The sequence below is a fragment of the Cheilinus undulatus genome, linkage group 24 (genome assembly GCF_018320785.1).
Source record: "Cheilinus undulatus linkage group 24, ASM1832078v1, whole genome shotgun sequence".
Lineage (NCBI taxonomy): Eukaryota > Metazoa > Chordata > Actinopteri > Labriformes > Labridae > Cheilinus > Cheilinus undulatus.
Window position 1 is genome coordinate 17,586,760 of NC_054888.1, and position 24,861 is coordinate 17,611,620.

General features: G+C 37.5%; 1 protein-coding gene across 11 annotated transcripts in view; it reads left to right on the forward strand.

Annotated features, from left to right (window-relative positions):
- The window catches only part of LOC121506148 (inositol polyphosphate-4-phosphatase type I A-like), a 64,102-nt gene extending 44,695 nt beyond the window's left edge, over nt 1–19,407 (forward strand). For 6 of the 11 annotated variants that reach the window (XM_041781754.1, XM_041781758.1, XM_041781755.1 and 3 more), the window contains 17 exons: nt 539–669; nt 789–893; nt 998–1,106; nt 1,355–1,372; nt 2,130–2,316; nt 2,401–2,616; nt 2,807–2,948; nt 3,307–3,483; nt 4,072–4,104; nt 4,745–4,917; nt 5,807–5,930; nt 6,008–6,075; nt 6,522–6,721; nt 6,801–6,898; nt 7,025–7,137; nt 7,292–7,446; nt 18,811–19,407. In XM_041781754.1, the coding sequence (XP_041637688.1) occupies nt 539–669; nt 789–893; nt 998–1,106; nt 1,355–1,372; nt 2,130–2,316; nt 2,401–2,616; nt 2,807–2,948; nt 3,307–3,483; nt 4,072–4,104; nt 4,745–4,917; nt 5,807–5,930; nt 6,008–6,075; nt 6,522–6,721; nt 6,801–6,898; nt 7,025–7,137; nt 7,292–7,446; nt 18,811–18,943 (2,182 nt within the window). In that variant the 3' untranslated portion in view covers nt 18,944–19,407. The remainder of the gene's footprint in view (nt 1–538; nt 670–788; nt 894–997; nt 1,107–1,354; nt 1,373–2,129; nt 2,317–2,400; nt 2,617–2,806; nt 2,949–3,306; nt 3,484–4,071; nt 4,105–4,744; nt 4,918–5,806; nt 5,931–6,007; nt 6,076–6,521; nt 6,722–6,800; nt 6,899–7,024; nt 7,138–7,291; nt 7,447–18,810) is intronic. The other 5 variants (XM_041781761.1, XM_041781759.1, XM_041781760.1 and 2 more) reach the window with 5 other exon arrangements.
- Nucleotides 19,408–24,861: the final 5,454 nt, after the last annotated feature.

Below are 24,861 nucleotides of genomic sequence, written 5' to 3' on the forward strand. Positions count from 1 at the left end.
GAAAAAACAAGACTTTTCATTTTTTTTCTCTTAGTTTGGTGTAAAAATTCCCCAAGAAAACCTAACTTGTTTACTATAATAAGAAATACCACTGTCATTTCTTTGTTGTCACATTTTTGTCTTACTATTAGCACAAAACAGAAATTGCTGTGTTGTTCATGTGAGGGGCTAGAAATTGAGGATGCGATAGAATCTTAAAATGTATGAAGAGGGCTTTGAAGAAGTATTAAATTTAATCTCAGATTTTCTGTATATACCCTGCCTTTTTGGCTACTGCAGGTATACATCAGAGACAGCCCAATCTGGAGTCATGAATGCCAAATTAGTTTGATATTCAGATTAATTATAGCCAGCCTTAAGCAGCACATACTCTAATTTGAAAAACTAGAAACAAAAGACTTAGTTTTAAAAATTAAAATGGCTATTTAAACTTGGAAAAAAATCGCTTGAATAAGACAATTTACTTCAGTGGAAATGATGAGTTTCTAGGTGCAGGGTTTGCAGCCTCATTTATTGCTTCACACCTATTTTTTTCCAGGGTGTGTGAGCTGGAGGAGCTGGGAGAGTTATCACCCTGCTGGGAGAATCTGAGGCGACAGATTGTCTCTCAGTACCAGACCATAATCCTCACATACCAGGAGACACTGTCCGACCTCAACAACTATAGAGGTTGGTGCACTAAGAGGTTTCTTGTCTTTTTTCGTCTGATTATTCAACAAGCAAACAGTCTTCAAGCAACCTTTACCCTCTTCATTATTTCTCTGTTCTGCTTTGAACACACTCCATAGGGCCATCATTTAAAGCCAGTAACCTGAAAGCAGAGAGGAAGCTTGAGTTCATGTCAACAAACCTTCATGTTCAGAGAATGAGGGTGCAAGATGAGCTGGGCTTTGGTAACGCACAAGCTGTGTCACTCATGGAAATATCCATATACAGTAAACTTCAGATTTTCTCATTCAAAAGACCTCTGGTTTCTGTCTGAACTCTCCCTCTGCAGAACACACGTATGATGTGATAACAGTCGGAGCTCCAGCTGCTCACTGCCAAGGTTTTAAAAACAGCGGTTTGAGGAAACTTATCCAGAAGTTTGAAGAGGCAAAGAAACAGTAAGTTAGTTTTCACTCACCAAAAATGACCATCTAATAGGAAATTAAGAGCAAAAATACATTTGCATGTTATTTGTCCCTTAATCTCAATGATTTCCTTTATTCATTATTTAAGTTTTTATTATCTTATTTGAAACTTTGACCCATATGAAATTATTTTGCACGACAGATGTATCTCTTTTGATTTGGCTGCCTTGTAATGAATGCATTTTTTCTTCAACTATTGTTTTTGTTACTTTTTTAATCAGCGTATATGAGGAGGAATGGTGAGTTTTTGCGCTGTTTTGCTTGTTTTCATTTGTTTGTACACTGTTTGCCTCTCACTGCCTTGTACAACCACACAAAATCCCTCATTGTTACTTTGGGTTTTCAAAATGTAAACAAAGGTAACTGTGGGAAAAATGGTGAGTCGGGTTCAATTAAACACCTTCTTTATCGTGTGACTTGTGGCCAAAAAAGTAACGACATGTAATGCATTTTGTATTAACAGTGTTGTGATTGAAAGTAACTAAACTGTCTTACACCAAGCACACTTTTTTAAAAGTTAGATTAATTAAACTTTGTTCACCAATTTTGTTGAAATACCGCTAATTTTGTAAATTCAGTAATTGCTGTTGTTCTACTCTCCTTTCAGAAACACAAATCAACTCATATACTCACATAGAGCTCACATCATAAAGCATTGATAAAAATATCTTACATTCTTTAGAAAGTCTCTGAATTTCAAAAATTAGCGGTATCACTCTTCATGTTGTCTTTGTGTTGAGCATCACTTGAATTCCCTTACAAAAACCGTTGTTGAAACAGGCATGTGCATGCAAATGCTATGTTTATGTCTGTTTATTAAAGTAGCCTAAGCAGAAAAGTATGCATAAGGCAGTTTGTCACATCAGCAGTCTTCTAATTGGAGCTTAAAGAACCAGCTGGCGACTTTTTGCATTATAAAGATGAAGAATAAGAGAATATCATCAGTGTACAGTTGAATACAAACTTGCTAACACAAATTGTCTTTGCTTTCTGTAGCAGTGCTCTCTCCAGCTCTCAGTCCATCGTCTACATACCCCAGGATATCGTCAGAGCCAAAGAGATCATCGCCCACATCAACACGCTGAAGACACAGGTCAGTTACTACACAGAGAGGCTTTCCCGAGCCGCAAAGGACCGATCTGCCAGCGGACTGGAGAGGACGCTTGCTATTCTGGCAGACAAGGTACTTTTAAATCAATCTATTAAACCATTCAGAACCACTTATCCTTGGAAGAAAATGTTAATGTTATGTGTTTTTTCCTCTCAGACTCGTCAGTTGGTCACAGTATGTGACTGTAAACTACTAGCGTCTGCCATTCAGGCCTTGAACGCTGCCCGGCCAGAGTACATCGCTTCCAAAGCGTCTCCCTCTGCGGACTCAGAACAAGTTGTCCTTCGTAATGATCAGGACACACTGCTGGCAAAGTGGAGTGGTCGCAATAGCCGATCATCACTTCAAGTAGACTGGCAAGAGGAGGAGTGGGTATGATAATGTTTTTTAATAGAAATCAATGAAAATTATATAAGATACTAGTTGGAGTATAGGGTGAGAGCTAGGCATTTGTTTGCATTACTGCGGCGTGCTCACTGATTTGAAAATTATTCTATAAGCTGTTAGGCCAATCTAAGAAATAGAAGCTTTGAAATTTTGATCAGATGTTTTATCTTTTTAGGAGAAGGTTTGGGTGAATGTGGACAAGTCTCTGGAGTGCATCATCCAGCGTGTGGACAAGCTGCTTCAGAAGGAGAGGAGACCGAGTGACAGCAGTCAGGACAGCGGCCAGGCCGACCTACAGGGTGGCACCGGCAAGAAAGGTGACATAAAATTCACCTTTTGACTAACAGCAGGAACCTGACACCTATGATTTTTAAAGTTAAGGCAGGAATGTCTGTTTTTACCATTTTATTATTATTATTTCTATTTTTAATTATTATATTTCTATTGCATTTTTCTTGCCCCCAAGTTTTTTCTTATTTTGCTGAAATTATCTCTCATTTTTGATTTAATAAGTCCAACTTTGTTAATTGTTCTTTCCCAGGCAAATAGCTTGTAAAAAAACAAACACAAAATAACTCAATAAGATTTTAAAAAACTCTTAGAACAAACATGCATTAACTGATATTGACTAAATTTAGATGTGTGATTTGACACTGTGTGTATGGCTCTGAAAAGATGATGGAAAAGGGGGAGCTTTCTGGATCAACCCTGACAGTTTATCACAGGATTCTCCATCAACACCCTCCTCATCACATCCACCACCATCCTCTTCATCATCTTCATCACTCGCACCATCCTCCTCTCATCCTGCCCTTTCTTCTGAACGTCCTCCCAGCCCTGAACAAGAGCCACGTAGGGTTTTAATCTTTTTGTTTCTGCTTCTTTAGCCTCCACTCTTTCTAATTACCATATTTTATTATGTAAGGGTAGTTTTTGTTTCTTAGACATTTTTCTTTAAACTACTGAATATTTTTTATTAAATTCTCCCGATATGATATTAGAAAAACACTGTCTCTGTTGGTGTCTTCTTGTCTTACCACCATGTTTCAGTTATATTGTATCTATAAGCAGCTTTCTTTACTCTTAAGCTTTGCTGATGTAAGTGCTGCTGCTTCTTCAACAGGCAGTCGATCTGAGACTGTGCTTACTTTACGTGTAGTACTGAACCAGGGTCACAATCTATCCAAACAGATCAGGCAGTGCAAAAAGTTGACAAAGAGTGCGAGAAAAATTTAAACGTTTCCCTTTAGCATATCTTTACTGTCTACAAAATCAAATAAGCTGAATATTTTTATCAGTCTTTTTTTCTATTACATAACTATTATGTTTTCTGATAGATGTTTGACCCTGGTTTATAGTGTTTTCTATGTGTGTCTCTGCTGCCCTGTGTGGCTTATGCTCCGCTAATCATGCATGTTGCACCTCCATCCCCTCTTCCAGATGGAAGTCCAATAGCTGAGGAGGCGTACCCAGGTAAGAGCTGCTGTCCAGCCCATAGCTTCTCTGCATCTGTCCCTTGTTCAACATGACTGGATCAACAGAAATGATCTAATTATCAGATGTCAAACTTGCCCTATAATTTGGTCTTGTAGATTTTTTTTTTTATGTTGGGTTCAGTGTCATCATTTCTGATTGGTTCCTGCATTCCTGCCAGTGCTGTTTTTATTAATTAGATAATTAAAACCACCCTTGAAACCTTCCGTGTGTAAGCACCGTTAAATAAATTCTGGAAGATCTATTGAAAACCTTTTCCTGAAAGCTTGAAGGTTTCATTTCTGCTTCTTAGGGGGTTCTTTTGAAGTAATGGTTGGTTACACTGGTGGAAAAGTGAAGTGAGAGAATAAAGGGATAAAATCAAAACCAAATGTGATGCTATTATTGCCTTCTATACAGTTGCTTTCCGTGTTGTCTTTTAGCTCGTCTTTGTCTAAAACATAAAATTTCACTTATAAAGCTTCTAAGTACGACCTCATTTGTGCTAAAAAGAATTTTAGCTTAGCTAAGGTAAAATTGTATTGGGTTGAATTATTCGTAAGAGCATTCATTGTTAATAATTCACTTGTTTTATCACATCTGTGTTGTATTTATGTGTTTATACTGTTCTATGTTTCAGGGGAGTGGAGCGAGGCGTTGTACCCTCTTCTCACCACACTCACTGAGTGCGTCGCTATGATGAGTGACACAGCCAAAAAGTCCATGGTGTTCCTGCTGATGCAGGACAGCGCCCCGACGATAGCTATGGATCTTTCACTGCAGTACCGCCGTGATGTTGTCTTCTGCCAAACGGTCAGTGGAGCAACTTTTATACCAACAATAATACACTCAAAGTGAGGAAATCCTTTGTAAAACTTCAACTGCTACTTTTGCTCAGCAATGATAGCTTTAAGGTATTTCTTTGATTATTAGGCACAGACAGAGCAGCGTGTTGGAAAAAATAGAACAAAGTTAGATGGAACACAACGGGATTTCTTCCCTCCCACTCTCCTTTAGTGAGACGTTTGAGGCCAAAGTTAAAACAAAACATGAGCCCGGAGGTAGTTGAGGTAGAGGATTTTCTCTCCTTACAGCGTGTTATTTTTAAACTTTCTATTTTTGCATCTTTGTCTTACTCAGCAGGTTCACCGTGGAGATTTCAGACAGTCTTTAGCAGCATTTAGCTGGTCATGGAGTGCAAATCTCAGACAAATTCAAATAAATAGGCATAAACTTTGATGCCAAGATGTTGCATGTACAATTAGAGATTAAAAAATTAAAAGGCTGTAAGTTCAAACAAAACAAAACAATAAAACCAGGTTGTTGTAGACTAAAATCAAAGTCCAAGTTTGAACAATGCTGTGAGAATTCAAGCAAAATGATCTGTAGACAGAAATTAAAGGTGACAGCCCTTTTCCAGCTTTGAACACTGTCCCCTCTGGCCTGAATTAAATATACCTGCTGTGCTTTGGTCAGGAGGAACTCCTGGAAGGAAGAAGAGAAAAATATATTTGATGCAACTTCACATGATTTCTTCCTCTTAGAATTCTTCTGCTTATCATCTAAAACTTCTTTATCTGCTAGCACCGTGAGGTAGAAAGACTTTCCTTCACCTGTGAAACAAGGTTGACTTAGTCATTTCTGCTGCATGAATCATCTGTAACTGATGCTGATGTGTGTGTGTGTTTTGTGTGTGTTGTAGCTCACTGCTCTCATCTGTGGCTTCATTATCAAACTAAGGAATTGTCTCCGTGACAACGGATTCCTCAGACAGCTCTACACCATCGGCCTTCTCGCTCAGTTCGAGTCCCTGCTCAGCACCTATGGTACAAACACATGTACACTCAGAGACACACTCTTCTATTGGTAGACCCCCAGATTATGACTGTTTTTATGTTTGCAGGAGAGGAGCTGGCTATGTTGGAGGACATGAGTGTTGGCGTCATGGATCTTCGAAACGTCACTTTTAAGGTTGGAAGAATGAACACAATTTTTACTTACTACTCAAGTCTTCTTCTGTGTTTCAGACTTTCCTCCTTAAATTTGATTTGTCTTAAGAGTGATGTATTTTAGGACTGAAGGTGAGTTTGGATTTTTCTAAAACCAAATATAACAGATTTAAGGTCATGAAAATGTAGCTACATTGTAACTCCCCTGGTTCTCTGCTACACGTGAGTTTTTATTGTTTGGTTTGACTTACATAAAAAGTTTGTACCCTGTACAATTTTTCAAATCCAAATTAAAACACAACAGTAAAAAAGTAAAGATATAGTCTGCATCTTTTGTGTTGTCTTTCAGATTTTATTCTGCACAGTTATGCTTTTAGCAGCAGAACTCACCCATGCGTATTAAAGATGTAACAGAATATCTTAATTATTCACATGCATTCATATTAGTTCATTTTCTGTTGCTTGAAGGTGACCCAGGCCACTGGTAGCTCCGCCCCCGACATGCTGCCGATTATCACAGGGAACAGGGACGGCTTCAACGTCAGAATCCCGCTGCCTGGAACCATGTTTGACGCCTTACCTCGGGAGATCCAGAGCGGGATGCTGCTGAGAGTGCAGCCAGTGCACTTCAACGTCGGCATCAACGAGCAGCAGACGCTCGCTGAGAAGTGAGTGAGAGAAGAATGAAGAGGTTAATCCAGATTGTTCTACAGTTTACAAAGGAACTGACAGTGTTTCTCTCTTCAGGTTTGGAGACACATCATTGCAGGAGATCATCAACTTGGAGAGTCTGTCTAGGTTAAATTCATACTATGAGCAGTTTAAAGAAGTCCTGCCTGAAGACTGTGAGTACTTTTACTTACATCTGAACTCCTCATCTACCTCTTTCTGTAATCCAAACAAACAGCAAGATTTTTATTAAAACTTTTATTTACATAAATTTCTTCCCATCCCTTCCCAATCTCCCTCAGGCCTCCCCAGGTCTCGTTCCCAGACTTGTCTCCCTGAGCTGCTGAGGTTTTTAGGGCAGAACGTTCACGCCAGAAAAAACAAGAACGTGGACATCCTGTGGCAGGCAGCTGAGGTACACGTTCTGCTCTTTTATTGAATCTAGCATTAGAATCTTTCATTGAAGTGCAGAAAACATCAACTGGAGTTCAACCTGAAGAGTTTGAAGTAAAGTTAGATTTGTAAGTGTGAAATTTTTTCAGGTTTATACTGATGTTTGTCCTCTTCAGATCTGCCGTCGGCTAAATGGGGTTCGGTTTACCAGCTGCAAAAGCGCCAAAGACCGCACCGCTATGTCTGTGACCCTGGAGCAGTGCCTGATCCTGCAGCACGAGCATGGCATGGCACCACAGGTGTTCACACAGGCCCTTGACTGTATGCGCAGGTAAGATGCTCTTTGAGTACCTGAATGAAAACGTGTGGGCAAAATACATTTAAAAAAAAGCACACATTTTGCCCTCACATGTCTTAAAAACGCATCACTGCATGCTTCATCATTAAGAAGCTGTTTCAGAGTTGCTGGTCCATCTGAGAGGAGGATGCTCGAGTATGTTGATATTAGTAGATGCCACTTTGTTAAACCCATGTCCTAAAGGATACAAGTTTTGTTCGTAACCACAATTATGACATAGTCTAACAAGGGTCTAAAAAGAGGAGTCACCGCACTAATATTCAAACGAGAGAATCCTCTTTTTATTGTGTGTTTGGATGTTTGTTTGTCCGTCTGTTTCTGTCCAAGTCTTTTATATTACATCCTACCATCACTGTCTTGTCCATTCCCTCTCTTATGAAATGCTGTTCTGAGTCTGGCAGTGTTTTTTTATTTAATTTCTTTGCATCATGAGAGCACATGGCATTGTTGTCATCCTTTATTTCATTATTCCTTGTGTTTTCTCTCATGTCTGACCTTGTGAAAGTGAAACAAATGATTATGGTTCCAGATTCAAGCAAAGACTGAGTAAAATTCTGCCCTTTAAAGGAGACTAGTTTTGAATGCCAAATTCTAAATATGGTCGTAGTATTAAGCCGTTTTTAATTACAGGTTTGATGTTTTTGGCGAGATAGCTTGCAGCTTGGTGACAGGATAACAAAAGCAATCTTCAGTAAAGCAGATCACATAAATATTGGTGATGCTGAAGTAAGAAAACTGTGACAGATGACACAGAAAGTACAACATAAAATGGGTCCTTTTTGGTCATATTGCCAAACTTAAAATCTTTGCAAGTGTATTTGTCTAATTTCTAGAGAAAAAAGTACCCTGTTAAATATTGAATGCCATGTAGGACTTTTAGCTATGTTCACACTGCAGTCCAGTTCCAAAAGATGAAATATGTATCTGATTTAGTACCACATATGAAAATGGTCTGAATCTGATTCCAATATGTCAAATTCAATGCAACTTATGAAAAAAATCTGATTTGAGTCACATGAGCAAAAACTCAGATTCTGGTCACTTCAAGCTGCAGTGTGAAGGTAGCCTCTATCTCATTACAAGAAACTTCAATGTCAATTTTCCTTGCCGCACTGGCAGCAGTTTTTACAAGCAATGCCTTATTTTTGCTTGTAATATCTTAAAATCCTTAGACCCATGCTTTTGTTTGAAATGCATTTTTAGTTTCTTGCCCTTTTTTTGTGAATAATTATGACCTGATAAGTTTGAAAACTCAGTATCGCCTTCGAACAGGAAGCATCTTTCACTGAAAATTATGTCTGCATATAAGGACAGTAGGATTATCTTATTGTTACAACACAAAACAAAAATGGTATCTTTATAGTAGAATGTATTTTCACAAAGAAATATTTTAAAGTGTTTTTTTTTCAAGTTCCCAAAAAGTAATATCCCCCCCCCCCCCAATTTGCAGTACAAATTATCTAACATTTCGATGAAAATTCAGGAAAATTATGTGAGTTCCAATTTTATTTGGAACCCATCCCCCTCAAAGTAAAAAAAAAAAAAAACATCCAATACAATTCCCCCAAATTACGAGTAAATACCCCAAATTTCCACAAAAGTACCTGGAAATTTCAAACCTTGCACTAAAAACCCTAATCATATTCGCCAAAAAATAAAAATGAATTCTTCTAATTCCTATGAAAATGCCTCTAAGTTTCCCAAAACATTCCCCAAAAATTAGAAGTAAATCCCTAAAATTCCCATGGAAGTACCAAAAAATTTCAAAGCCCACCTCCCCTCTCCTCCCAAAAAGCCCATTCAAATTTCACCAATAAAATACAAATGAGTTCTTCAAATTCCATTAAAAAAAAAACTCAGAATGTCTAACAGATCACCCACCTAAAAATCCAATAGAATTCCCACCAAAATTACAAGTATGTCCCCCAAATTTCCACGAAGTACCCTAAAATTTCATTTCATAATCTACTAAAATTTCCCTAAAAAAAATCAATAAAATTCATTTCAAAGTAAATCCCCCCTCCGCTTTAATTTAATACTTTAAATTCTATGGAAGTTTCTGACAATTACTTCAAAAATATTAACATCTGAAATAATTCACTTGTGGGAAAGCCAGAAAGTAATGTCCTCATACACTGAGTACACACAGGGTCTCAGGAGGTTATAAGGCTGTTATAGGATGTCACCTGATGTTGATAAGGTGAATGTTGGTTATTTTAAGTGCATATTCACACTAGACCTATTGTCACCATTCCATGCACAGGCATTATTGTCCCCCTCTCCTGGCCAAATTGCTCCAGGCCCTGGTTCTTTTACTCTTGTACATACCTATTTTGCCTGACTACCTTACTTTGTGTATAAGAACAATGTCTCAGGGTCAGCACAGCCAAGAGCAACACTGAGAACATGGTTGTGTCTTATCTTGAATCCTTTTGGTCAGATGTGGCCTCCTAAAACTCCTGGATTATGCAAGGCAAATCCCTTACACCTCATGTCCACATTGCATACCTGTGCTTGTGCTCGTGCATGAACAACTGCATCATGCCCACCTCCTCCATCTTTGCCAGTACAATCTGACAAACAGTCTGGGGTTTTAGGAGGTCAAATATGCGTGGGCATAGTACAGATTGCCTAGTTTGATAGAATATAGAAAATAGACAAAACACCTGCTACAATTTAAGGCTTTATTTCAATGTACTACACAGGCTTTAAACTGTTTCCTTTATGTCGCAACAGAGGGAGAGAAAACAACACACTCCCTGAGAGCCTGTCCTTGAAAATTTCTTTTTCATAGTTTGGGTTTTGTAAAAAATAACAACAGAGGCAGAATTGTAGCCATCCTAAAAAGTCAGGGAATGTACTAATAAAGATGTACGGGAACTTGATATTCCTCCCCAAAGCTGATAATTATGATCCACAATGTTTTCAAGAGTAAAGGAACTTTCAGTCCTTGCTGCTCTTAGAAAACAACATAGAACTGAAGTGTTCTCTGTACCTTTTTGTGTTGAAACCTGTTTGTTTAAAGTGTGACTCCATGTTGTAAATATTCGTTGTACAAAGATGTAACGGCACCTATCTTGTATTTGTACTTAATAAAGTTAAACTCCTTCTCCTACACATTATGACACATCTCTTCACCTCTTCCTCCCTTTCTTCTCCTTTCATCCCTCCTCTTTCCTCCCCTCTGCCTCATCAGTCGACGAGCATGAGAACAGCTTTTTGATCAAGTTGATACCGACTTTTTTGGAATGGTTTTAGCTACGAGCATGTTGGAAAAACATAGATATTTTACCATTTCCCTCCAAGTTTTTCCCTTCATTATCCATTTACCCTTTTCTTAAGATGACATTGTGGCACCCTTAAAATTTGAACATTTTGAAGTGAAGTCTGCACCAGGCACTCCTACTGCATGCTAGCTTTAGTTAGCTTAACTAGAGTGCCTGTCTTCAAGTTTGCGCTTAAATCCATAAATTTTAAAGGGTGTTCTCCACGTTTGCACTCTGTTCCTTCTTCCTTCTTCATCCCATGTCTTAGAATATAAAAACATGGAGGGCCATTGCTGTTCTTTATCTTCTTTCTTTTTCTGAAAGACGTCTTTTTTAATTTTCTCTCTTTTCTCTTCTCTTTTTCCTCTTCCTCGTGTTTGACTTTACCATGATTTTTCTTTTGTACAATCTGCTTATTTTTTGGGGTTTGTTAATTATTATTTTATTTTCGTTTTCTGTGACTTCTGTATGATTTCTGTCTTTATCTTTTGCTGTCATACTGTGGATTTGTGAATTTTTATTGTGACTTTTTTGCTGGTGTCATCTGTTTATTTGGCATTTCACCTTCATGCATGCCATTTGTTTACTTCTGTGGCACGCTTCCTTCCTTCCCTTCCCTTCTTTGCAATCTTATTTTCCCTCCTACTTCCTTCCAACCGTTGCTCCTGCATCATTTTTCTGCTTCCTCTTATTTTCCCCCTCCCTTGGCTTCTCTTATGTCCATCCCTCCTCTCTACTCCTCCGACCATTTCTGCTGCTCCACACCTCTTCCTCCTCCCTCCCCCGTGACTCGGCAGAGTTGGGACGAGGGAGGGGGTGATCCAGAAGAACCTGAGTGGCCTGCTGCCAGTACGCGACCTCCGGCTGGACCCCAGCCTCCTGTACTCTCTGCCCCTGCTGGCTCTCAGTCCGAACCTTCTGGTGGTGTGGATCTTCCTCAGCGTTGCGTACTTCCTGGCTAAACTCCGCTGCAGCTGAGAATGACTGATGAAACGTAGCCAACGTTCAAGAGGAGCAGGGAAATACTGACTCCCTGTGGTGTTTCTGAAACTGTGCCACTGTCCTGTGAGTGTGTGTGGAATTCATGCACACTGATTCTGTACAGCATTTACACACTGTCCTTCATAGACTAAGGGCTTAATACATCTGATGCCCCAGCCTAGCCTGCCCCCTTTTTTGTTCTTTTGTTTGTTCATGTTATCTTTATTTACATCTGTAACTTTAAAGGTGACATATTATACCCCCTTACATCTGTAACTTTAAAGGTGACATATTATACCCCCTTACACCTTTTTAAAAACAGTCTGTTCCTGATCTAAATGAAACATCCGTGCTGTGAAGAGGTTTTTGACTCTATGAACAGGTGCATCTCAAAAAATTTGAATATCATAGCATGTCCTTTTTGGTTGTCTTGTTACTATTATCTTTGAATCTACCAGAAATGTAGTCTTTTTCAATTTATCAGCATATGCGATTAATTGCAATTAATTGTTAACAAAGCCTATAATTAATCAACTTACAGTACTATTTGTGCTATTCTAATATTTTGACATAATTGGTTTTGGATTGAACAGTAGGGGCGTAATCATCAAGATTAAAACAAAATATTTTTTATGATATTCTATTTTTTTAAATGCACCTGTATACAAATTAGCTCCAAACAACCTTTCTCAGAACACTCACTTTTAGTGTGAGCCACAAAAACACAGGCAGAGAGAATTTTTCTAGTCAAAACATGCTTTCGTCACTAATTCAACAAAACAAATGAAACAATACCGCTGTAATTTGTACGCAGACCCAAAGCCAACACCGCTAACCCAACCACGTGAATGAAACATGCTTGTATGCAGACCAGCTGCTAATGTTGCTAGCATTGTTTGCCTGTACTTAACCTCCGAAGACAGTACTACACATTCTAGTATTTCAAAACACTCGTCAGTAGATTTCCATGAACAGTTGGTACTGACCCGTCTTTTAGGAGAAGGGAGATTGATGAAGCAGTTGGATGTAAAATGTTTTAACCAACTGTGCACAGGAAGCATTCATTAAAAAGTCCAGCCACTTCACGCTAAGGTTGTCAAAGGCTAGTGTGATGTAAAGACACAATAGTACAGCATCTATGCTGAGATCTCCTGGTCCGGAGTACTCGCTTGACTCCCATGCTTTTGAAAAACATTAGCAAAAGTTCAGCTGGAGATACCAGCTGAGGGGCTGATGATACTTTATCAACTATGTGACATCACAAACAGATTTCATGTTTTTAGTCATTGGTGGACCACAAAAAGGGACTCATTTGATTGTTTTTGAGGGTTGGTCGATACTTCCTGTACCCAGATATTCTAAAAGAGTGGGTTTTTCATAATATGTCCCCTTTAAAAAAACAATGAACATGGTATGAAAAAACTGACAAGTGTTGTAGAAACTGAAAAAAATGTTAATTTTGTCTCAATTTAGATGTGATGATTTGTTTCCATAGGACTAACATAGAGACTGTCCATACTAAGCTGGCACTAGCTAAAACACTTGTGTGAACCATGTTTAAATCAGATTTATACATGCAAAAAATTGCATGTATAAATCTGTGTGTCCGTGCTAAAAATACTGAGTAGAAAAGGAAACTCCAAGATATCTTTTTCTGTCAGCTCACACCTGGTATTCAGAATTGATTCACATCCTTTTTTCTGTTTCTGTCTGAAAACTAGTGATACATATGATGTGTTTTTAATTGAGTAGACTAAATGTCAAATTTTCAAGTCAGCACTCTTCAGAGCGTTCAGAGTTTGACATCTGTTCTCAGCATACATCTACTTAAAAGGCTGAAGAGGTCAGGATCTTTTTAATGGTCTACAGGAACCCTGTTTGCATGTGGCTGATGAGAAAATCCACATTTGTTGTGAATAGCGCCCTCCAGTGGACAGATAGTGTGTGACAGATTGTACATTTGTAAAACACAGGCCAGAAATTGTTCCTAAATTGTGAATATGTATAAAACAGATTATCTATAGATGATGCTTTCAGAAAGGAGTTAATAGTAGCTATTATAAGCTCTGTTATTATTTAAGCTTTGCACAAACAGCTTATTACATTTAGCTTGTTTATTTGATCACTGTCTTCCATGAGCTTTTGCACTGAGGAAAAAATGTTTATTTTTGCCAAAATGACGTAAGCTACCTTCAGCATATTTATATTTTTTCAGGCAGTATTTGCTTGTTTCTTTTCTGTAGGTCTTCCTGCTTTTCTAGAAGGTTTCCTTCTAGTTCCGCTTGTGCAATTTGCTGCAGATCTGGGTCACTGACTCTGTTTACAATATATATATATTTATGTATGGTCCAAAATGCAGTATTTCTCAGGAAAATGAGCTGAGATTTAAAAAAAGACCCATATCTCAAAATATAAGATTAATTTAGCCCCTTTTTGTCTGAAAAATGTATTTCTTCTCCTTTTTACCAAATGAACTGAACTCACATTAACACTTCAGGCAGCTGAATATGATGGTTCAATCACATTTCCTTTTCTCAGAAGCCTTGACGTCACAGCATTTAACGAGCCCACAGTGTTTTAAATACTTAGCATGCCTTACCTCAGACAAATGAACAGAGCAAAAACTCCAGGGATCAGGTCTCGTGAAAGCAAGCAGTTCCTAAAGAAAAATGGCCCATGATTGAAGAGCAGTGTGGGATTTTCCAAGGCAGCAAATTGTAGCAAAAACAAGCAGTAAAGGTAACAAAGAGCCCGTGTTTTGTTCGTCCTAATGCGAAACTCTAGGAATCTGACTCCTTACTTTTAGTGGCGAACTAATGAGAATTTGCACCATCAGTTCCAGCTTTATCTACTGATTATTGGAGAGCCTTTCATGTCAGTACTTTGGTGTTTGAACCTCAAAAGATATTGTTTTATTCAGTGTTACCGCTTGGAGCAGCATCAGAAAAAATGCTTGGATAAACCTGCTGCATGACCAACAAAGTAGGGAAACCAAGTTAAGAACTAGTTGGTGGACATGCACATAGCTTTAGAGATATTTTCTGTAAGGAGATAGGAGAATAATATTTTCTTCGATACAGAAGTACTCCATATTAACATTTTGTCATTTGGATTTGTCATCTGAAGTGTTATTTTCGGGTTCAGTTCATTCCTAAAAGCTCTGACGTACTTGAAGCACTCACTGCTTTTACACTTCTGATCATGTGTCAACTTTCCCATGCCCTCGGGGCTGTAACATCCAGTGATCGCCCTTTTAAGCCACTTAAATTGATCCCAGTGTGGCGTACCAGATACAGCAAATCAGTGATTTGACCCACATCTGCTCTTCAGCTGTCCAAATCAGTGCTGCAAAGATCAGCCAGGGACAAAGTCAAATCTTTTTGATTTTAAAGATGCAGCTTCTCATGGGAGTGAATGTTTGTAGGATAACCAGGGGAATGTGTTGGTGGAGGACTGAAGGTTTGACACCTTTTGGAGCATTTAGATGTGCCAGTTTACATTTATTTCCATATCTTAAAAGAGTTAAACAGTGCAGCTATAACAGTTATATTTACCTTTATAGAGTTGATTCATTTTGAGTGAAGAATTTAAGGTTATGAGATAGATTATTGATCAGGTAGCTATAGTGAGAAGATGAATTTATGAGGAATGTAGCTTTCCATGCATGTGCCAAATGCTTCTGCCAGGTTTTAATGGGTTAATTCAGGTTTCTATGATGTGTGTTTGCAGAGAGATTAAGCTAGAAAAACGTGATGTGTTTGTGTGTATCCAGTCCATTTCTGTGATAGGTTATGTTGCCTAGAAATGGAAGGAGTATTAGCTTGTGATCTGTAAACTGTAATTGATTTCATAGTTGATTTTCCAACTGTTTGTTAGTTTATCAGTCATACTTCTTGTGTTTCTATACCAACAATTTACACTCGCTGACCAATTCATAAGGTACGTGTTGACCCGTTCAGTCTCTGAATCACCTTCCCTCCATTCTGAGCTTGGTTTACACTTTAGCAGATATCTCCATGCCATGGATTGGCATCTTCCATGTTATTGGCTGGTTATGTATTTGCCTCAATAGGCAGCTCAGCAGGTTTACCTAATGAAGACATTCGTGAGTGTTTATAAACAGCAAACACTGGTATTTTTGCAAAACAGTAGTTTGTCATGCACTTTTCATAGAGCTTCCTTGAAAGATTATGGTGTTTGTGATGCTGTAGTTTTATATTGTGTGTCAATCAGCAATGCAGCCAAGAAAACAGTCTTATTTACCTGCTAATTTAGGTGCCATTGCTGATATTTTACTCCCCTAAAAGAAAAACCTCTTTTAGGAAACCTTTTAAAAGGCAGAGAAACTGTATAGATTTGTATTTGGTTTTAGAATAAGTCCAAGTTTGGAAATTTATAAAATGTGACAAATCATTTAATGAGGAAAAGTTTGCAACACTAAGAATGTAGCCATCACAAACATTTTACTGACAGAAAATAAACGCTGGACTTCTTCTAAATGGCCTAAATCAATATCTTACCCTGAGAGACCATACAACAGCGCCACTCATCTGAGTTTCCGGGCTTTGCCTCATTGAGATCGACCCAATAAAGAACTGGATCAGACCAAAATAGCCTCCTTCGGGAGTTTATGATGCCCTCATGACTCCTGAACACTCAAACACACACTACAGTACAACAATCAGTGTAGACTTGATGACAATGTCTCCTTTAGGTATGATACAAGGATTGAAGAAATGAGGAGTTATCCATGTTTGTAATGCTCCTTTTGGTAAAAAAAAAATCAGTCAGTAGAAGTGGCATAAAATGTTTTAACAGATTTAGCAATCACAGTACATTATGGGCTCTTTATGTCTTTATTTAGAGAAGAGGAAAGTGGATAGATCAGAACCAGGGATAAGAGGGTTGGGCAGAGACACAGGGGAAAGAAGCCCCAGACAGGACTTGAACCCGGGTCATCCGTTCTCATGAGGTGTGACCTAACCGTTACGCCATCTGCACCCCACATTCACAGTAATTTTAACTAATAACAGTCTATTTTGTTTAGAAATGTGGGTTGAAATTGTTTAATTGGTCAGTTACTAAACAACATTGGAATAAATGGATCTGTACTGGATGCCAACACTACAGTTGTGTAGCTTTACACTAAAATTATTCATTTATTTATTCTTTTATTCATTACTTTGTTTGGTAATGGCAATTAGCAATTAGCTTTCAGATGCCCTATGTTTGACAGGCACCAGTTAAAATAACTGAAACAACAAAAAAATCTGTTAAAAATTGCAAGAAAATTTCAAATTTTACGAACTGAAAACCATTTGAAAATTTGGAAATAATATCCAAAAACCCAAATAGAAAATGTTAATATTTGTGTTTACACCTAAGATTTTTATTCAAGTAAAACAAGTGCTCTATAATGTTGTATTCAGTCTAATATTATATTATTTAAAGACCAGTATTTTCATCGGTCTGCATATTTAGCAAATGTCACTAAAAAAGTGAAATTATTACATAAAGATGATATAAACGACTGTGTTATTTTTAAATTTATTTTATCAGTTTAGAACTACCTCTGTGAGACAAATATTACTCAGAGTTTTATTTAAAGAAAGTAGAAATCAAAGAAACAATCTTATATGTTATGGCAGCAGGGATGTGAAAGAAGTAATCTTATTTAATCTCAAATTTATTTTAGAAATAGTCCAGTGAAAGCATATTTGTAATGCACTTTGGCCTATTGTTAACTCCCTATAGACAGTGCTAACAATAAATATTGATTAAAAATTTAAATTTTTTGACCATAAATATGAATTAAACCTTTTTTGCAAAATTATTTCTTCTTATTTGTCAGACTCCAGATTTATTATTAGAATATATTTGTATTTTTGTATATAATTGTATTTAAATGCTTAAACATTTGATATATATATATATACAGTCTTAAGTTATTTCAAAGCAGAGTGTTTATGCAGATGAATTATTATTATGCTTTGTCTTATATTGATATGCCTGTGCCATGACTGTCATGCTGTTGTCACTTTATATCACAGCTCAACATGTCTGTGTGAGATTGAAATGTTATTATTTAACTGTTTATTAGTTTTATGTCATAGTTACAGTGTTAGTCGGAGGTTGTTGTGTTATGGTGGTAACAAAAAAAGAAGTTATGGTGTTAATTTGTGAATCTAGTAGCAGGGTCTGGAGAGAAGTTTTCTCTTAAATGCTGGATTTTTCACTGGTTATTGCTCAGTGTTTTCTTAGATTATTGTTTTTCTTATTTTGTTGATAGACATGTTCAGGAAAGTTTGTTAGGGAGTGTATTTGATTCACTGTGGTTTGCTGTGTTTTGGTGTTTAAGGTTCACTCATAGCCAGCAAACAGCAAAACATCCACAGCTGTATTTATTTGTTTCTTTCAATATTGCCGGTTGTGCTTTTCCTCTCAGAATCAGCAGCCGTTAAACATCAAATAGCTCTCGCCTTGCTGCCTCTCATGTTGCTCTTAATGTACCACAAAACCTCTGAGTGTCCCTGAACGCCACACTCCTGCTGTGATCAGCATTTTATGCCTTCACCTGCAGAATAAACGCTGACTCTGGTGGCATTTTCTCGTCTTTGAAACTGATTTGTGTCACTCTTTGCATCTCTAACAACTATTTTCTTATCCTGTTTTAACTGATCTGTTCTTCAGCTTTCCCTACATGTTTGTTCATATGCATGAATGGTGTTTTATGTTTGTCCCTTATCTATTTTCCACTGTTTTACACATAAATTGGCTTAAATCCAGTCTGAAGAAGAGTAAATACATCTTTACTAGCCTCTGCTGGCAATCTGCTGGAACACAATAAAAACAGTTGCACTTCCTCTGATTGCCGGTCACCTGTGAAACAAAACAGGAATATTGATTTACATAATTGACATAACTTAATCATTCATTGACTTTTATGTGTAAAAGAAAAACAAAACTACAATCCCCAAGCACATGAAGAAAAAAAGACTCAACTCTGGGGAATTCAAACCTACCATCATTTCCATTATTTTCTCTCATTCTGTTTGTGAACACCCCCCGCCCCCTTGTTGTGTCTCCTCAGTGAGGGCTGCAGACGGGAAAACACTGTGAAGAACGTTGGATGCCGGAAATACGCGTTTAACTCACTGCAGCTCAAAGCCTTCCCCAAACATTACCGACCGCCTGATGGTACCTACGGGAAAGTCGAAACCTGATCGGACCTCTGCGCTGGGAAATTAACAGACAGTTCTTTGGTTAGGAAAGCTGTGATTATTCGGGATACAATCAGACGGACACTGTTTGTCACAGAAGCAGCTGTGTTGGAGATTTTAGATTAGAGTTATTTGCAAGAAAACTCATTTTCATTTACCTTAATTAGCAGAGAAAAACTTCCGCAACATTCGTCAAATAACTGTTTTTAAGTACTGTATTATTTGCTTCTGCTGTATTATGCATAACTATCCAACAATGTTTTTATTTCTTCTAGAGAAATGTACATGAAAGCACTGCCTCACCCTGATAAAGCACTGATATCATCAATGTCACACACTTCAACATTTATATTTATGTTCAGTGATGGAAGTCAAGATGAAAATCTTCAAAATCACATGTTCCAGTTTAATCATGTATAAATAAATATGATAAAAACTGACAATGATTAATTGTCAATCCCACAGTATTCAGACTTATCTGCTTTTTTTCTATTATTTATTATGCCGATGTGTGATGTCCTTAATTTCCTTGTTTTTAGTGATTTGCTGTTTCAGAGGCCTTTTCATTAGAGACAACAATATAGTTAAAGTTAACATTTCCTCATATATCCCTTATTTTAGTCTGAACACACTGATTAGTGACTTGCTGCATCATTGCACAACAAAAATAAACAGTGTAACTTGAATGCTGCAGGCCTCAGGTTTCCTTTAGCAAAATAATGAGTAAAGATTGGTTTAAAAAATCCGAGAAAATTCCTACATACTGGCTAACTTGCAGGAAAATCATGTAAGTGTAGGTTTTTGGTGTAGAACTGCCAGAAAGACTGATTTCCTTTCCTTCTGTATATTCTGTTTCCATCTCATACAAAGTTAAACATTTCAAGACCTTACAGCCTGTGCAAATCTAAAGTCCACTATCTCAAAATCTTAAAATATTTTGAAAACGTCCAGTTTCTTATCATGTCCAAGTGTTGTGTTCCTAGAGTGGGCCGTCTCTCGTGAGCTAAGGAGAAAAAGAACCAGAACGTTTCTCAGTGGTCCAAAATCCTATTTTACAGATGAAGGTGAATTTAGGATTTTATTTGGAACAAGGTCCCAGAGTCTGGAGGAATATGAGAGAGGCCCATAATCCAAGGTGCTTGAAGTCCAATGTTTTCATTTTCCACAGTCAGTGATTTTTGTAGTACCATGTCATCTGCTGCTGTTGGCCCACTGTGCTTTATCAAGTCCAGAGTCAATGCTGTCAGCCATCAACCAGGAGATTTAAGAGCCCTCCTTTTTTCCCATCTGCTATTGATTTCTTTTTCCAGCAGGATTTGGAATTTACCAACAGTGAAGCCAAAACTACCAGTAACTGGTTGGCTGACCATGATATTACTGCATTTGATTGGTCTGACCTGAACTCCATAGATAATCTCTGGAGAAATGTGAAGAGGAAGATGAGAGACACCAGACTCAACAGTCCAGACGAGCTGAAGGCTGCTATCAGAGCTACCTGGACTTCATAACACCCCTGCAGTGCCATGGACTGATTGGCTCCATGCCACATCACTTTGATGCAAGGTATTTCACTTTTTGTGAGATTAAACTAGAATATATAGAGCTCTAACTTTTCAATGAAACTGCTGTGATAAAAATGAACTTTTTCATGATATTATATTTTCCTTAGATGCACCTAAAGATGTGTGAAATATGGGTGTACTAATACATTAACTTATAATAATGACTGGAAGTAGAAGTCTAGAAAAAATCATGGAAAATCAGACATTACAGTGTATAACTTGAGAACAATGTGTTCAAACCAAGGTTGTTATAGTTAACTTAAATAACTAAAACTAAAATTCAAAAATTATTTTAATTAACTGAAACTAAATAAAAACTAAGCTTTACCAGAAAACTAAAACTAAATAAAACTGTATAATGCTCTTACAAAACTGACTAAAATAAAATACAAACAGAGACAAAATATACTTAGTGTTAGTCTTTGACACAGCCATACTGACTGGCACTGAAAACCAAGTCTGGGGAGTGTAAAATGGCCTGAGCTATTTGGTCAAGACTTCATACAGTGGTAGTTTTATGTCTGGAGATGTATTCAAACATCATCTTTAAGTAAATGAAATGATAAGTGAGGAGTAGCCTGTTTTAATATGTTTTTTTTTAATGTATGATGCTCGATCAGCCCCGACATTTATCTGTAAAAAACTAAAACTAAAACTAAAACTAATAAAAACTAAACAAAAACGAAGCATTTTTGCAAATAGAAACTAAACTAACAAACCAGCATTCAAAACTAATCAAAACTAAACTAACAAACCAGCAGTCAAAACTAATAAGAACTAAACTGAAATCCAACACAGAAAGTGAAAATGAAATAAAAATAAAAACTAATGAAAAATCCCAAACTATTATAACCTTGGTCTAACAATAGTTTGGAAATAAAGAAATGTTTTTATTTACGTATGGAAGTACAACAACACAGTATGTGTGCATACATATTATCTGTTGTAATTACATAAATCCTCAAACTTAAAATAATAAAAATGATCATTACCCTCATTGAATTTTCAGGTTATTAAATAGGTTCTTCTGTATCACCACAAAATATTATCAAGCACCATTTATTACACTAGTAACTGTGACAGCAGTAGAAAGGGGCATAACTATGGTATGACACAAGAATGTGCTCTGATTATACAAGCAGTATGTGGTTTATTTCTTGTTTTTGTCCCATAGCTGAAATTATGGAGGAAAAGTCCCGGTACTGTCATTAAAAAAAGGCAAAGGTTAGCATGGCACTGCAAAACTACATGTCTTACAATGCAAGCACAGGGCATGCACAATGGGTTGTTTTATAAGAGCATTGTTTGGCTTTTTTGGAAGCTTACACCATATAACGGGATCTGCTGGGCGAGCTTTGGCCCAAGAGCCTTGGGTTTGACACACAGTATGTGGCTTCGATGAATGACAGGGGCATGTATGGAACTGCCTCAGTTGTCTGCAGGGATAGATCTGTACCAGAAGGGGGAGTCAGTGCTCTTTACTTAAATCATTAAGAAACCACATGCCTGCTCCATTATGATACAATAACTAAATAGCTCTGCTAGGCTTATTGCTGGTAGCAGATCTACTGTAGACAACTTTAGACAATGTATTTATATCCATATTTTACATGTATTAAATGCTATTTAAGTCAGTCAAGTCAGTACTTTTTGTTCTGTTCAGGATAGTGGACTTTCTAACTAACTGGAAAGTACACTGAGCTTTTCCTCCTCAACGTTTTATGACTCCATCACCAACCTGAATCGAACAGATTTATACTGCATCAGTGTTAGAAATCTTTGTAACATGGAGCAACATTGCTTCTGTTCTCTGGTGGAAGAGCATGACGAGAGTTATCAATGATGACTATGTTTCTGTCATAAGCAACAACTGTGTTATTTATATCATGACAGAGCACAACTTCAGTGGATCTGTTGAAGCTGGTGAAGCTTGTGATTCACTTGTGACTTGTTTGTGTGGATGATATGGACAGTAAACAGTCATGGAGCTAGTGGCCAGAAAACCTACAGAATCATCAAAACAAAAGGGATTTCCCAGTGCCTTTACAAACTAGCCAGTTTTGTCAAAACATTTCAGTTACATAATTACTCAGAATACAAAAACAGCATGACTTTAGAAACAAGATTGAATAAGGACATGGTACTTTTGCCCCAATAGAATTGTAAACACTGACTTATGTAGCTACCCTACCACATGGGTTCTAATAACCAGAATTCAGCTCTTCCTGGAGCCAACATTACACAATTTATAAAGAAACAAACAGTAAAGACAACACAAGGGTAAGCAGAGAAGTCAGTAGAGAGATGCTAGAAACAGGCAAGGGAAGGCAGCACCAGGGTGAGAGGCCTACTTGGGCTAGACGTCACTTCTGTCTGGTTTGACTATGACATGATTTAACCTCATCAAGAGATTTACAAGACAAAATATCAGCCTCCTGATGCTTGCTTGTATACAGATATTTGTATCCGATTTACATTGGCATGAAGATACAGACTCCTATCTCTGTTTCCCTTCCTACTGTGGTCTAATGCAGGAAATTAAATGTATGTACTGGATCCTGACAGGATCTGATGATAAAGATTGTTTCAGTTACACAAGAAGAGGTATTTATCTCAGTTTATCATTAGATGTAATGAGGGTAAACTTAGGACAAAACTCTTAAGCTGTCATTACAGCACAGCGTGCATGTGAAACTGATAACCACAACTTTTTTTTTTTACAAATTAATTTGATTAGTTTAGCTTTTCCTCAAATAGAGCACATGATGATGCTTCAAGCCCTTCAACTCCTGTACTAAGAAAGGAATGATTTGGGATGACTTGATTTAATTACATAAATTTAGGCTTTGGTCTAATGATTTTCACAAGACATGGTGACGAGAGGAATAACCCAAAGCAACATTTTAAAACAAACATATTTATTCTTGTTCTTCTTAAGTTACACAAACTTGATTCTAAAAGAAATATAAATCAGAACATTTGACTTCCACTTTATGGCTCTGCACCAGCCATCTCTGCAGGAATCAGGCCACTGAATTAACTGTGCTAAATCCAATCCACTGAAATCCATTTTATTTATAAAGCACATTGTTAAAAACTGTTTACCTTCGAATTGGTGTACAGTGAATAAAAGAAGGAAAAACATAGCATAAGAGCATAAAGGATTTAGCTGTTTAAAAGTAAGACTTGTGTGTAACCTTAGATATAGAATTTTTATAATATACTAGAATTAATACATTTGATGAATTTCAGTTTTCTTGTTACAATCAACTTTTGCAAAAAAGAAACCCCAATTGTTGAAAAAAAGTCATGTTTGATACTGGACGACATGGATATCAAGAGTATTCCTTGAAAATTGTTGACACAGCAGAAAACTGCAAAAGATGTGAAAAAAATGAAAAACACCAGTATTTAAAGAAGGATCCTCCCCATTTTTGCCCTTTATACATTAGTAAACAGTAGGATGGTGCCAGTCGGTTTCTTTTGCTGAAGTGTTTTCTCCGGCTTCAAGGAAATGTGTGCTAAAACAAGCCGTTCTCAGATTTTCCCCTCATGATGTCATGTGGGGAGTTAGCACCACCCCCAGGTTTCAGTTAGCCCACCCCCTTTTGGAAGAAAGTTGCGCCCTCCTCTCCTGATCCTCTGCTCAGCTGAGTTACATCCATTAAGCCACATCTATTTCTTGACAGGGTTGGAGTCAGACAGCTCATAAATATTTAAAGCCACAGACACAGAAACTGCTCGTTCTGAGCAGGGCTGAAACAGAGGAGTTTGTAGACATGCAAAAATCCTTTACTGTTTTTTTCAGCAATGAACTACACAGGCATGTTCTGGGGACTTCTGAGACCAATATAAACTTGTCTTAAAAGTGTAAAATATGTCCTCTTTAAGAGGTTAAACTCTTGCAGATCAAGTACAATAGTTGCCACCTGCATACATATAGACTCCTTGCTGTTATACCCATCTTTGAAGTTTTGGCTCCTTTGGTGGCTTAGACCCTGTTTACACTTTGTAATAACATCCACTCTGCTTGATCAGATAACAAGTGGTAATCCTTAATGCTAGGTGTGAACAAACCTTGATTCATACAGAAAACAGTGTAATATCCGATAGCACAAACTACATGTGGAGGTGGTCAGGATGTCTTCATCCAGATTGATTTGGTAGGCTCATGCATGCATTTAAGACTGCCCCTGTGGTAGCCCACCAGGAAACAATAAGCCTGGCATATCACTTTTTTCTTTTAAAGCAGATATATGAAAAAATGAGTGAGTAACATCGTTTAAGCAGCACTGCTAGCCTCTTAGATTGTGTCTAATAAGTCCCCATTGAATCGTATCAGGAGCAGCTTCTTTGCAT